The sequence below is a fragment of the Pithys albifrons genome, chromosome 3 (assembly GCF_047495875.1).
Source record: "Pithys albifrons albifrons isolate INPA30051 chromosome 3, PitAlb_v1, whole genome shotgun sequence".
In the NCBI taxonomy this organism is placed as follows: Eukaryota; Metazoa; Chordata; class Aves; order Passeriformes; family Thamnophilidae; genus Pithys; species Pithys albifrons.
Window position 1 is genome coordinate 75,363,529 of NC_092460.1, and position 15,913 is coordinate 75,379,441.

Consider the following 15,913-nt stretch of genomic DNA (forward strand, 5'->3'; position numbering starts at 1 on the left):
AATTGGCTTTCTAATACTGATGGGTCTTTTGTTACTAGTATATAAGCAGGGAAAAGGGAAAGACTTCTGTGCCTTTTACTGGAGAGCAGCATGGCTGATGTGTTGATCACAAGCTCAACCTGAATTTAAAATAAGACAATTTTCCTATTTATGAATCTCTTGTCTGCCACGAAACTGTGCAGGCACATGCTTGCTTGCTTTCTTCCTCTTCTTTTCCAGCTCTTTCTCTCTTCCTTTCTTCCCTCTGTTATATAAGTTTTATTAGTAGTTCTGCCACAAATCTACAAAAATGCTGCATGATATAAAAGGATTAGACACTAAAATTCCATCACAAAATTGTGTAAAGCTGTTCTAGTTAGTTCTTAGAAAGTTTTTTAGTTAGACAAATACTTCTCTGTGGATAAACCAGTAGTTTATGAAGTTGTGTTTCTCTTTCACAACTGATCTTGTAAACCTCTTATAAAAGCCTTACTTCTGTCCTCCATAACATGAAATTAAGATAGGTACAAGCCAAGAGCCCTTATGCCTGCTGACACATTTTCCAGAGGTTTGTCTTATTCTGAAGCTGGTCAAGGCATTGCTTAGTGTGCCTACTGGCCCAAGCCACTCAACAGCCTAGACCATTCAAGGAGGTATGAAACCTACACAAGAGAACTCCTACCCGTGTCCTGTACCAGACATGGATCTTGGCTCATTCATAACAAAGAGGGACAGACAAGTACATAACTTGTATGAATAAATAAGGAGCTTCTGAGGAGCTTAATGAGGACTTTCCCCCAAACAGGTCACTCTTGTTGATTTTAAAGAGTTTAGGTTGCTCCTAATAGTCCATGGTTGTCTTGGGAGTAGAAAGTATTCCTCCCTATTAAAGGGGACTTAACTAGTAAGGTCATTTTTTCACTATCTATTCCTCAGCAGTTCTCATTTCCCCTTAAAAACTCCGGAGAAATGTGGTAGTGAAGTATGGAACTGCCTTCTGTTCTCCACTGGAGAAGGTAATGCCAGGAGCACAAGCAGTTGGTACACTCAGCCCTAGAAAGAACCTTGGTGGAGAGGCATTTTCCACATAGATACAGTTGGCATAGTGGCTCATGTGAGTCTATGACCTCCCTGCCATCACACACATGTGAGACATGCTCATACTCTGTGGTCCCTTGGAATTTGAAGGTCTTCCTGCAGCCATGTATTAAAAAAAAAAAAAAAATCAAAGCTCCTACATGGCTCTGAACTACTCAACAATGCAGGGATTGTGGGAGTGTACCTATTTACGGAGAATTTTATATTTTTTCATGAATAAGTGCAGTTTGACATGTACGCTTGTTTTCTCCTGACACACATAGTATCATGTCATTGGAGACTGACCTGTATAAATGGCCACAAGGCAGATTTGTGGCTGCAGCCTTAGGCTGTCCCTCCCTGAAGGTTTACAGCATCCTGAGAAGGAACCTGCATTTCTGGTCCTCAGAGTGATGTTCTAATCTTGAATTACTGAATATTGAGGTCAAGGGCAAGATATTCTCCACTATAACTCCATTAAGTGGTAATTGATAAATTACAAATAGTAGTTAGCATATACTTCAACTTTTACTACTTTATATAGCTAATACCATATCTGCATTATCTGTCCAAACTACTCAGAACTTATTAAACTTTCACATCTCTAGAGAAAGCTGTTCAGAAACTTTCCAATTAGCCATTGTTTATTATTTCTTTTCCATTCGCCCATGAAATCTAGTTCTCGCCTTTTGACCCCCTTGTCCTAGTACCACTGACACACACATGTACACACACGTCTCATATGTACTACCAAGTCATACGTACCTCACTCTTTAAAGATCTCAGCTCACCTAGTTCATGCCTGCTCCGAATGCAGAAATTATCATTTTCTTTCAACCTACCCATCCTTTTTGAAAAATACTATCCTCAGTCAGACATATGTTGTGTTGGTCAAAAACCCTCTCCTGATACTTACCTCAATTCTGAATCCTCAGCAGCATCCTGAGTCCTGTCACTATCCATGTACTTCTACGGTCTCCTTTGCAGGCAGTGCTCTCAGAAGAGCTGCAAGTCTTAGAACATTCAGCTGGGCTTCACAAAAGGACATGGTTGCCTGACGTGGAACTGTGCTAGGATTTAAGCACCTTTGTAGGTCTAAGAGAGAAATCCACAGTTTCCTCATGGCTAGAACAATTCTCTTGGTTCATGAGGCACTGATGTAGGCTTGGAAGAGTAACTTTGTAGACTAAGGAAGTAGACCTCACTGAGGAGACATAAAGGTCTTTGTATTGGTTTTGTATTTTATCTAAATAGAATTTCACATAAAATGAACAAGTTATTCTTGGAACAGAGTTTATATTCAAATATCCCTCCAATCTCTGTTTTAAAGGGTCAGCCTTCTCATTCTCCAGTCCTAAAACTCTGGGTTGTTTTTTGCAAAGTGTTCTGTTTCTGAAGGCAGCAGTTTATGTGCCTCAGTGCACAAGATGGCTGTAGGTTATGAAACCTGACCTGATAAAATCATGTCCCTGCCACCAATAAAGGCATGTCCTTTCCCCCAGCATTAAGTAACTCATCCTGCTGACAGGGAAGGGTGCAAGACCCAACTATGCCATCAGGGTTTTCTATTAGAAATCTTTGGCAGCTCCCTATTTAACACACTGTCTATTTTGATTCTCTTTCATATGTTCAATGACTAGAGTGCCTAAGTGTTTTTTTCAGGGATGTATATACCACTAGGCATATGAAATTTAGCATAGTGACTCTGAATATTATCATATTAACCTTCTTTGAAGGATCTAGCTTATACTCTGTACTCTTTATTTTTTCATTTCCAATATTAAATAGGCCTTTAAAGGCTGTAGCTTGTTTCAGAGCATGTCCTCTGTTGAGCCAAAAGTCACTGATGGATAAGAATCAGCAAGCAATTAGCAACAAGTACTTGGGTCATTAATGATGTAGCTTGTTCTCAATATCTCACAACAAGGTATCTGAATACAGAAATTTTTCTCACTGCTCTGTCTGCTTCCCTGAATATATATGTAAATTCAACAGGTTAGAGGTGTTGCAATATGAAAAATAATTTATTTGTTACATATGCAGTTTGGATAATATCCATGGGACATACCTCTAGTGGTAGGGATGCACATATACCTCATATACCTGGTAGTCATGCAAGAAAGCCTTCTCCCATTATACTACTTTTAATCACTGTTTTGTATTGGAGTCAAGCCCTTTGTGACCACAGGCCTGCCATGTAGAATCATACCTTTTCTGTTGCAGAGCTTGAAAAAGTACCTAGAGGCTATCAGAAATGAATGTATTAACTAGAAATGTGTTTCTAAGACCTAGTATGTGAACTAAATATGAATCATTGCAAAAACACAACACATCACTTATTCCCTGAAATAATTAAAAACTCAATACTTTGCCAATGTTATAAAGGAGTTGCTTCCATTCAACAAACAAAAGAGGATTTTTAAAACATATCTTATCAAATGATAAATAAGAAAAAAGATAAAATTACTTGCTTTGTTGTTTTAAGCACATATGTACTTTAAAGTTTGGGCACCTGTGCTCACAGATCAGTCTAGAGTCCTGTTTTGCAATCATAAGGTATGATATGCTGACTAAATATTTTAAATATAGAACATAAAACCCCAATCCAAATCTGAGAAATGCTAACAGTATTCCACTTATGTGTAGATGAAATGTGCTTATTCGAACATTCAAATATTTACCCTAAATTTCACGTCTGAATGACTGCACATGTTAAAACAGCAAACTGAGATGCTTAACCAATTGGACACAGCAATACAGCTGAAGCATGCTTTCTGCAGAGACTGAACTAACTTAGTTAAATGTTAGCTGATATTTAGGAACTGGTTTAAATAAATCATGGAATACTCCAAAAGCCCACTAATTTTTAATGAATGTATTTATAGTTCCTTTCTATGTATCCCCTGCATTCTTTTTGCAAGTCATATTCACTGTCCTGAGCTCTCTGTAACACTTTTTGCAGTTCTCTGGAGACTGATTCAATCCAACAGCTTTCTTCCACCCATCAATTGTTCCTGACTCCTTTCCTGGCTGTCCAGTCAGCTGAGCTGAATATTTGACAATTAACCAAATATTCTGGGTTGAAATAAATGAAAAAAAAAAACAACAAAACACACTTTCAACTTGCATATTACATACAGACCACCACCACATGAATGTTCCCATGGCTCCAGGATGCCTGTGCTTCCATGTAAAAGAGCAAGAATCCTTAAAATGTACACTTCTTGGAGTCCCCCAAAATGCATTAAAAAACACAACCAGACTTTTCCACTTCTTCCATGGTGGCTGAACTGCACAGCTCTGCTTACAACAAGGCCTGTGTCCAAGATATTTAAAGTTCTTAGGTGCTTAGGCATTTAGACTGTCATGTTAAGACTTCTCTAAAAATTAGATTTTACAAATTCTGGGAAAAGAATACTTTCCTGGGATGTGAGTTGCAAATGAAAGTGTCTACTCTCAAATGGAAAGTGAAGTATCTATTGTTTTAAGCAGAGAATCACTTTCGGTCAAGAAAGTAGGAGACCACCTATGCACAAAAGTACTGTTAAACCTTGGGGAACACAGTCCTTCTCACTATAGTAATAGTCCAATGGTTAAGGCACATCCCGCTGAACGGAAGGCCTAGGTTTGGTAAAAATGAAGATATTCAAACATGGGTTTGAACCCTGTGATTTCATGTATAGAGCTTCCCATGTCAGGAACCTGGGCTTTGGTCCTTCCTCTGAATTTTATGAATTTTTCTTTAAAGAATTATATGGCAAATTAGATTGTAAAAGGCTTTTAACTGGCAATTGAATCTAAAGATTCTAATTTCTGCGATGGTGGTTTTAACTATCAGACTTAAATATGTCCTATGTCCTTGAGCTCTCTCCCCTGAGGAGTCTGGTACTTGACTATATGGTGACATGCTCAGCAGAGTGCATCACACAGATGCAGGGTGCTTTCTTCACTTTTTTATCCCCCTAACTGAAGACCTTGATCCTGACAGAAGATATTATATGGTACTTGAAAATTTTCACTGTACTGGCAAACAAAACATTACTTGATATTTCCATCCCAGGGAGGTTGAAATTCTTAATGACTTAGAGCAGGGACCTGTCCCACTGCAGACAGTGAACTACCAAAAGCAGGGCAATGTCATGCATTTTGGAGAAGTGCCTATAGATATAATGAGAAGGCTAGGTTCTTTCAGCATTTGTTGTCTCCGGGTAAAGAAGGGACTATGATCACTATTTAGGACTCACAGTGATTTAAACTTCAATCCTGTTTTAAGTCTAAGTCTAAGCTTTTTATTTGATACAGCTTATAATGCTTACTGAATTAATTTCTTTATCTCAATGATCATTTTGCTCATCTATACCTTTGAACATCTGGACACAGCCTTCAGTGTCTCTTCTTAATGTCTCTAGTGCATTGCTAGAACACACTCATGGATTGCTGTCAAAAGCCAACAAGGTATGCAGCCATCATCATGCACATCAGCAATAGATCATGCACACAGCTGCTCACCTCACTGACTGCACTGCTCCTGCAATACTTCAAAGTTTTACCCTGCTGTAGAACAGGAATGCTAATGTGCCTCCCGTAGCAGTGCATCCTAACATACTGAAACATGTAAGTTTTAAATGGCGTTTAAAAGACTTATTTCAAAGCTAGTTTAACAACCAAATAATTTTGCTATTATGTAGCTTCAGCCATATCTTGCACTCAAGACTTTCACAGTTGTCGTATTTGACAGTGGCAGTAAGGAAAGTGAAATAAACAGAGCTTAAAAACAACTCCTTTTCATTCTTAAATTCTAGGGCTGCAGTAACATTATGAAGCTTTTGTGTTTCTTTTAGCATACTACCTGTGAGGGTAATTGTGACCATCCTCCTGGAAAAGGCAGAAGAGCATCATGACCTGTCCTTCCTTTTCCTTCAGGACAAACTTCAGCCATGATCCTATATGGGACACCCACAATGCTGGAAAAGCAAAATCACCAGCGTGCATGCCCCACAGGACTCCTGCTGCACAAGATCAATTTGGGCCCTCCTTAGGGGAGATACTAGCCTTTCCTGCCTCACCCAAACCACACACAGCAGCCTCACTGAACACCAGGGCTGTGCCCTGTGTTTTCTCTTGGTGTTTGATTAGTTCTATGTAGCATGCTACAGGAAAAAAGCAATACACCTAATTCAGACATGCTCCACACAGTCATAGCATTCCTTTGTAAAATTTATTTAACACTTTGTTGATATGCTTAAACAACACTGATGAAAAAATTTCATTTGAAGGCTTTGCCCGAAATAACATTTCAGTGAAATTCTCAGACATGTTATGCAGTCCTCCTTTACAAAAACCAAAAAAATTCATGCACATGAGTGAATAGGAAGAGGCCTGTGGCTGTCACCTTCAAATCTTTACAGGGTAGAAACAGAACATCTATTCTGCTACAGAGTTACATCCTGAAAATTACATGATGTTACTAAGTCAAAGCCTTACATTTTTCAAACAGGGGTACCACTGGAGCTCTAAGGTCAAAATAATAAAATACAAATTTGGAAAAATATATTAACTTATCAACAGATGCATTGCTCAGAGCATTGGCTAATTACTCTAATGGATTACCAACTGCAATGTCAGTATGAAAATACTAACTTAGGTTATCTATTGTTCCTCATGTTGTTATATACTACAGAGAACCTTGAAAAAAAATCTCAGGAAAAAATATGAAGCTTTACTGTAAAAGAAATTAAAGCAAGTAAGTGGTGGGTTTAAGTACTATAGAGATATGAAGTATTTCTTCTTCATATCCTGCTAAGAAGCAACAACTGTAATTCATTTTAACTTGACGTGCTTCAGAACTCATACTCATACAGATATTTAATGATCCAAACATAATGGTCCTGTATAGTTTAATTATATATATGAAGGCCCAACTTCAGATGTGATCTTTAAAAAGTGATGCTTCTCTGGAAATCATGCTTCAGTTCTAACAATGGATAAACTCCTTAACAGTGAAAATGCTGCGGTGGAATTGGAGATTATTGACCATGGATCCAGAGCACAGATGACAGTCAGTGTTACTCCTTCTTGATAGATTCCTTGTTTCTTCCTCCTTCATGGTATAGCCAATATAAGGACAACAGGTAGAGTGCAAGACAGACCATCAAATCATAGTGATAGAGTGTTGCAGAAAATAGAAGAAAGACGAAGAAATAGAATATTTTGAAAGCAATATGTTTTAAACCCAGAGAGTCACTAGGTAACTTAAGTGCTTCACTCTTCTGGCTAGAAATATCTTCAGAATCAGAAATGTGCTGGCTTTCTTTCTGTGAGTCATCTAGAGAGTTTAGCGTTTCCACCTCAGTTATTAAATGGTCAGATTGAGACTCTGTTCCTCCACCTTCTTTGTTAGACTTACTAATTAAAACTTCTGGCCTCCATAACTTCTCTTGTTGGAGCTCTGTTTGATGGAAACATTGACCTGTATTTCTTCCTCTTCCTTCCCTAGAAATTGCTGTGTGGGAAGTGGAAGGTACTTCCCCTTTTTCAATTTCAGGAGAGAAGTCTTTATTAATATATGTAATTTCATTTGGTAGATTTAAATTGTACCCTGACTCAGCGGCAACCTTGTCAAAGACTTTGAATTCAAAATGTCTATACAGATGCTCCGTGCCTCCTGCTGCAGTGGACCCTTCAGAATATGCCACTGAAGAGCTTTTAAAATGGTGACTAGGAACAGAATTTGTACCAGAAGGTGGCATTTCTGTTTCAGCTTTAGCACAGAAACAGGAAAGTGTACCAATGCGGCTTTCTTCCCTACAGAGCTCTTCTGCTTCTTTACCATATATATGCTTCTCTGTGTTCAAGGGACTTTTAGATACTTCTGAATATAATCCCTGATGCAAGTTTTCTTTCTTTCCTGTAGCCCCTATTGCTTCTCCTACCGGTAGAATATTGCCTATGTCTGGTTGTGCTTTGGCAGGTTTTTCCCTGCTATTGCATACAGGCTTCGTTTCTCCTTGCAGTGTTTCACGTACGCATGCATTATAAATACCTAAAACTGATTCCTTTTCAAATTCAGTGTCATATAATACACCCACTGTGTTGAGTTGACAAAGAGCATAATGTGAACCATCATTTCTCCCTTCATGTGTATCAAACGCTGTTTCCTTTTCCTCTGTGGGCCTGTCACTTAGTGCAGTCTCTTGAGGTAGCTTAGCAATTACTGCTTTTTCACTGGCAGACATTTTTTCTGGAGCACTTTCTGATGTTGTTTTAATTATATAAGCTGTAACTGCCTCTGCTTCATCTGTAATATCCTGCTTGAAGACAGAAGACTTTCCACCACTGTCAGCCTCTTGGCAGAGATGCAACTTCTTTGTGGAAGTCATGCTCTGAGGTTCCATGCTCCCTCTCTGACCCCATCGAACCTCATTCCCCATATCTTGCCAACTCTGCTCAGCAGAGTTTGCTTCACTTTCCCTTCCAATCAGTCTCTGTTTATTTGTGTTTTCTGGCTTTGCTCTGTCTTTTAACCTCATGAATCCTCTGTGTTCCTGAGTGTCCGGGGTTTGCCTTTCATCCCCCCATGTGGCCCTGGGTGTCTGCTTGTTGTTCTCGGCTGGCAAAGGTGTTGTGTTCGGAACTTTGGTGTTGTGTTTCCTTAGTGACTTGAAAGGCTTGGAAGTTTCCTCCTCACCAATTAATGCCAAGTCTGCTACTTCAATGACTTTCTTCTCCCTCCCTGCATCAGTGTTAGAGTTCTTTCCTGACATTTCACCAACTCCTTTTTTTTGTGTATATTGTCTTTGTGTGGAGTCTATTGAGACATCAGCATGTGCAAAAGTGCCAGGATATAAATCTCCTCTTAAAGGTACCTGAACTTTGCTTTCAATCATCTTGATTTTTCCTTCATTTTTGTCAGCATCTGACAACAATGAATCCAGAGTTTGGTGAGTCATTTGTGGTGCCTGGTGCTCTGGAGCTGGATTAGCATTGCCATCCAGCGTCCTTGTTATGCATGCATTTAATGGCATGGATTCATCATGTTCTGGCACAATGGTTTCTGGTCTTGTTTCACAAGCCCCTTTTGAGATAGCAGCAGCATCCTCACTGATGAATAACCTCTCCATCACCTTAGTTCCCGAGGCACTATCTATTTCACCTTTTGAAGTAACTGTGTGGCGCTCTCCTTGTTGGCTTGAGACGGTAGCCATAATATCAATAGCCTCATTCTGCTTTGTCACAGGAAAATTTTTTGCCAATAAAAGGCTTTCACTGGTACCAGTGTGTTCCAAAGACTGCTCGCCACTGTTTACTGAACCAGCAGTGACTTCCTGCCCTGGTAGCCGAATATTACAATCTCTTACAGAATACTTAAATTTATCTTTTAATTCTCCTCCTATAGCTTGTGAAGTATTTTCAGACGAGGAACTGATAGGCACAGGGTGCAGGTCACTGTTTCTTTCTATACAGGTTATCTTTTTCACCAATCTTTCAGTTTCACTTGGAAAATTAACTGGTTCTGTTGTGTATAAATTCCTTTCATCTCTGGAAGAGGAACCTCTAGCTCCTGTGAAGTGCTGATTTAACTGAAACAATAGAATAGAAAAGAATGATCAAAAAGTGCTTTGCAAAAATATGCCAAATGAAGGAGGCAGGTTTTCATTATGGAAAGTTTTGTTTTCAGTAACAAAGCTTATATGGAAACCTCTTCCAAACCATTTGCAAAATTTACATTGTATGTATTTTTTAACATAGGTAATGAGCTTTATGGTGGTACTGAAGGAGCAGAAAATAAAATAGCATTCAGAACCCTCTCTCTTTATTCATGAGTTCAGTAAGCTGCTACTGCATTTTATACAAATTAAATCTGAAGAGAATATGCCCTTAAAGGCAGGCTAATTCATTCTCTATACGTTGGATTCTAGGTTTGGAGAGAGGAAGCCGTGGGGCAAGGGAATAGGACTGGTGCTTAAATGAGGGCATTGATATACTACATCAAAGCCCAGTAATGTACAGTATTGTCCAGTAAAACAAAGACACATTTCACACTGACAAATGCTGTAAGGATTATCTGTGCTTCATTCCTCTCAGGGACCATTTTACAGGCTTCAAAACAGACTGGTTTTAGACAATCTGGTAAGACATGAGTTGGAAATGAGATTAGCAAAGTAAAAGGCCAGAAACTAATCACTCTCCCTCCTAGCTCTCAAATATTATTGTATTATTCAGCTATGCTGGCTTGTCACTGCACTCTCTTCTCACTTTGGCACAGTCACACTGATAACACAAGCTGATCAATTAGAGGCTAGCTACTTGGGCACCCTTTTATGCATCTGCACTTGCTGTAGATACCTCCATTACAGTTTCTCTTATTAATATGTTTTCTGCAAAGCCTCTGCAAACTATTAATAGTAAAACGTCACTCAAAGAAAAGTGAGGGAGCTAATGTCTCTGCAAATTCTGTTTTAATGACCCTCTGCCAACCAGTGCTCAAGTGTATTTGAGTTCTTCGGTGATGCCAACTGTCAGGATTTAACAGTGAGATGCCTGTGTTTTTTTCCCCTCCTCATAACTGACATTTGCATGATCTCAATAATTATATGCAAATCTTACGATTTCTCCTTCTTCTCACATAAGGCTCATGTTACTTGTCAACTGCACAGCTGTCTTGTGAGCCAATGCCTGTGTGTTTCAAAGATTTGGTTGTATTTCCATCTATTATAAACCTTCATTGTTTAATTCATTAAAGAGTGCACAGTGGAAATTAACATCTAAATTATAGCTCCCCCTTCATTTATTGTATGGACAAGTCTGGCAATTGATAAACAAATGGTTATATTTGATCCTGATTTTTTTGTAAAAGGGTGGACTGAGAACAACAAGGGATTTTAGAGGTCCTCCTTTTTATGTTTCACAATAAAAAAAAAAAAAAAGAGACGACTTTCAGGCATTGAAGGGTCCCACAATATGCACAATTTTTCAACTTTTTTCAAGTAAAAGACAAGAAAAAATTATATTGTAATGAGAGGAATTTTTTCTCTTATCAATAATAAAAAAAAGAATGTTTCTCATCTTCCTCTCCTGTCTGATTCAGCATTCATTTTCACAGTTGATAGCTATTATAATCTATGATTATGAATATATGCACCCAAATGATATGAGCTGAGAACAGACACTAAGAATAATAGATTGCTGTATTTGTCTCATTTATTGCCATTTTTATTTTCATACTGAAAAATGCAAGGCAAACCACACACACACATGCACGCACACAAATCCAAATAGATTGAATGTTCACTGAGTGTGAAATTCATTGTAAAAAGTCTAATAAATATAAATGTGTATATATATACACTTTTTTGGTTGTATAGCATGCTACATAGTTATCCTTTGAAAAATCTCAAAAGTAAGCAGTAGTGTAAATATAAAATTTTACCAAATAGTATATATTTAGGAATATTCCTATCCTAGAGACTAGGAGGGGAGATTTTTTAAATGCCACTCTTCTAATTCCTTCAAACTGTCATTTACAGCCTCTGGTAAAGAAGTAAAAGTGAGAAGTCATTAATTTAAGACCAGAAAAAGTTGATGCTCTATACTGAAATCAAAGCACCTTCTATTGTTGAATCAGTTAGAGATTCAGCATAAGTACAGACCAAGGCTTTACATTTGTAATTTAGTACATCAGTCAGCTCTGTTAAAAGGGGGCATTTCACCAGCTTTGAAGCGTAAATGGATTCAAATCATTTAATACTGTAGATATAATTGTATAACACTTACCAGCAACTCTAATTCTTTTTCATCATCTTTGTGATCGCCCTGGTTGTATTTTGCATTTTTCTCTTTTATATTTTCATTAGCTCCTTTGGTGTCTTTGTCTTCTGCTTGGGAATAAACAATCTCTGGGATGTTTGTGTCTGAAGAGTTAACAAAAACATAGCTGGATAATTTCTGTGAGATTGATTGTTACACTATTTTTAATTAACATGTACAGTAAGGAAGAACTAATTAAACAGGGTGTTGTACCTGAAGTCTTTGAGTTGTTCCATGTGTCATCATCAGACATTGCCAATATTTCTTCTTTTCTGCTAAACAAAAAGAAACTTCTTGTGTTATTCTGCAAAAATTATTGTTTTAATTCCTATTAGACTCAAATATAAAGACTGCTAGTTAATTACACAAAATTTTGAATGCAGTTTGAAATTCTGAAAATAACAGCTACATAAAATGTAGTGCTTTTTTGAGTGACCTGATATTAAGGCTTGATCTTAAGAAAGAACTGGCCAAGAAAATGAGAATGTGTTGACCTTCAGATTACATTGCAAAGCTGATGTTTTTTCCCAGGCCTGTTCTGAGAAAGCAGCATAAAGGTGATTAGATGGCTCAGTGACAGGAGAGCGTGATTTTGGGGTCAGGCAAGGGTCTGGAAAGATATATATGTTCAAGAGGCCAGGGCTCTCTCTAGCTTGTGTTTTTCAAATATTTGTATGTATACAGAAATGGCTGGAAAAAGACATCTTTGTTACCTGAAATAAATCAAAATATTCTCCCTGCATGAGTACAGTATAAATCCTGTTGCTAAGCTATGCCTGGCCAGCAGGAACGAATTCTGCTTCCCTGCAGCCAGTGCAATTTTTTCTGTTGCTTTGCTGGTTGTGAAAACAAAGGCCAGGTCCAACACAAAAAACACCTACAGAAAGATGCTGAGTGCCTGCAGTCCTCATCAATATCAATGCAAAGTGATACCAGTTTGAATTGTGTGCTTAAAGGGATCTAACCTTTAGCAGAAAAGGGGAAAAAAATGTTAAAAGAATGTCACTTATGTAAAATGTAAATTATTATATCACTCCTAATGACTTCTCTATGAGAAGCGATTTTTATTTCTGTAGGTCTTAATTTATGCAATTTTCAACCAGCCGTCCACCTCTGTTACTGAAAATTACTTTCTAATTTTCAAATATTAATCTTTTCCCCTTCTATTTTCTTCTAGTGTCTTTCATTTGAATTGATATATCATTAACTCTGCCACCTAAATGCTTAATTCAGAAGGAGGATGCTAAATTTACACTCTGTTAAAAGAACCTAGACTTTGACTGTCACCAATTTTTTAAAATCCAGTCTTTATAGGGATTGCCAGACAAAAGCAGACAAGCTCCTGCCAGTCTAGCATCTGATCTCTGACACTGGCCACCATCAGATACTTCAGGGGAAGATGTAAAGTTCTCGTAGGAAAATACTTGGAGTAATTTACACTGCCCTATTAAATTTCATCTGGGCCATTTTTTGTTAGAAGCTGTCCTTGAAGCACAAGATTTAATGCTCTCTCAAAGGATCTTTTTCACTATTAATTGCAATAATGCTGAATATTCTTGCAGTCTGTATGAATGTCATGCCACTCTTGGATTCTGGTACATGCACAGCCTCCACACGTTTCTCACTCTCCTACTCACACCAAGAGGTACTTTCCCCTGTCATCAGTTGCTATAATCTGCACTGCATCCTGAAAGGGGTGGCTGAACCAGGCCCTTATTTTCAGTAGATCCACGGGGGGTTAGTGTAAATCATTAGTCCTTAATATGTACACATAGGGTTTGGGGGAGAGTTGTTTGTTTCTTTGGTTGTTTGTTGGAAGCTTTTTATTGTTCAAATGCTTGCCTTAGGGTTACATGTAGTTCCCAGTTTTCTTCTGCCTTTTTGCATCTATTTCACTCATCTGCTTCCATAAATCTAGACACACTGTAGGTTGGGGCTGAAATGTGAGACACATGCACAGAACATTTAGGTGCTAATAGGGTGTCTGCAAACCCCTCAATAAGGAGCCAAGACAAGTAAAACACATGAACTGAATCCCCACCCCAAAATAATCATCCCAAAACCACATGGGCACAGCAGGGAATTCTGCTGAATGTAGATGAATTTTTTGAATGTAGCTGGCTACCAGTAGCATTCAGCCATATAGATGCAACTCCTGGGAAGGAGGGATGGCATAATTTGCTGCTAGAAGGGACTCCTATGTACTTCTTTAAGGAATGAAGTTTTTTCATTCAAGAAGCATTCCCAGAAGAAGGGAAGATATTGATTCCCATATCTAGCATAAGAGTTTAATAGCCAGATAGACTTCACATCCAAGATGAAGTGGCACTTGCAGCTTCTATCATACCCTCATGAGATAAAAATGCTGCTTATGCATCTAAATAATACCCAAATTACCAGGATACAGAATATTTGGGCAGAAACTAGAAGGAAAATTTGCCTACTCCTCATGAAGTTGGATGTACAAGCAGGATCCTTACTCTTTAGCTTAATTTTCATTCCTTGGAGAAAAGAGAAACTGGATTCTTCCCTGTTTCATGTGTTCCCTATACAGTGAATATTTTTTGTTTTGATTAATAAATTTTCAGTGTAAAAATACAGACACAATCTTTGAAAAAGGATGCTAAGGATGAGTACCTATCTTCCAAGCCTCTAAATTAACAGGTATAAAGATACTTCAAGCTGGATAATTACAGGTGTGTGCTGGGATGTTACTTTATCTATCTTTAGTCTTCTATGCATCTGTGTGCAGGCAGTCTTGTATAACATCCCTATCATCAGTGGTGAGGTATTGACCCTTCCAAAGGGGAATTCATTCTTTCTAACATCATGAGTAAGATGAAGTGACATATCCTTTGAAGGAGCTTCCCTTTCTCTGGAAGAGACTGACCATAAAGGCGACCTACAGCTTCAGCTTTTATTGAAAGCTGCATGGATCTTACCTTGTAAGTATACACATACTGGAATGTAGCCACGGAGTTTTAGTGTCTAGGGCTGTAACATTCAATGTGTGACCTGAGCCTCTCAGTTTTAGTTTTTCTGTGATTAGAGTTGAAGTTTTTTATTGACTATCATTCCAGTAGTGTCTAGAGCCCTGGTCTACAAGTTTCTTTTCACAACTGCAACACAGGTAATAAACAGCAATGATAACACAGCCTCACAGCTGGAGTCCACACGCTACAGGACTTGTAATGTATTTTTTGCTTGTTGTCCTTAATTTTATAAAGATTTCTGGTTTGTAGTTCATTATTTGTGCACACCTGCTCTGCAAATACCTGAGTACAGGGAATGTGAGTCCTAATTTTACTTCTATATTGGAAAAAAATCTGTCCTCAAATAATCATTTTAGTGGAAAATCTAAAATTAACCTCAGTTGAGGTTATGGATACTGCAGTGTTTGAGGATAACAAGGGAGCATAAAACAATGGTAATTTAAATCACTTCTTCAGTTTATGAAGTGATCTAGAGATGCTGAGACTATGGGTGCATATAACTACAGAACAACCTCAAACATGTATGTATACCCTAAGGACTGAAATACTTCTCAAAAGCCAATAAAAATTAGTCTCTTCATCAAACAGTGGCAATTAGAAGGTGTTTGTCCAGTTAGCAAATTTTTCTCTATATTTCTTTGAAATATTCACATAATACACTATCAGAATTCAGAAAGCAGACTTGAAAATTAGAATATCAATTTAGCTTTTGTTTTAGAAATTAATTAACATGCTTTTTTGTGAAGGGTGGTCTAAATTTGCTTACATTGTGAAAGACAACAAATTTGTGTTCTGTTAAAAATCATTTACTTTTATTTTTAAGTTATCTAGGCATTCTGAAATCAATGCAAGCCAGCAAAAATCCATGATGTCAGCTGATGAAGTTCTCCTCCAGCATAAGTGCCTGAAATCCTACAGAAGCTCTGTTGCTTTTTCTCATTCAGCTGAGTGGGGCACATCTTCATAACATACATCAGAAACTTAATAATTTCTACCAGCTTAAAAAAATGAACAATTTACACACATATGATTCATTCTTGATGGGATTATCACTCACT

The 15,913-nt window shown here is 37.9% G+C and overlaps 1 protein-coding gene across 1 annotated transcript in view; it reads right to left on the reverse strand.

Annotated features, from left to right (window-relative positions):
* Positions 1 to 7,121: 7,121 nt before the first annotated feature.
* The window catches only part of PPP1R3A (protein phosphatase 1 regulatory subunit 3A), a 33,849-nt gene continuing 25,057 nt past the window's right edge, over positions 7,122 to 15,913 (reverse strand). Inside the window, exons 2-4 of the mRNA XM_071549999.1 lie at positions 12,076 to 12,134; positions 11,830 to 11,966; positions 7,122 to 9,635 (exon numbers count right to left, since the gene is read on the reverse strand). Of these exons, the coding sequence (XP_071406100.1) occupies positions 7,122 to 9,635; positions 11,830 to 11,966; positions 12,076 to 12,134 (2,710 nt within the window). The remainder of the gene's footprint in view (positions 9,636 to 11,829; positions 11,967 to 12,075; positions 12,135 to 15,913) is intronic.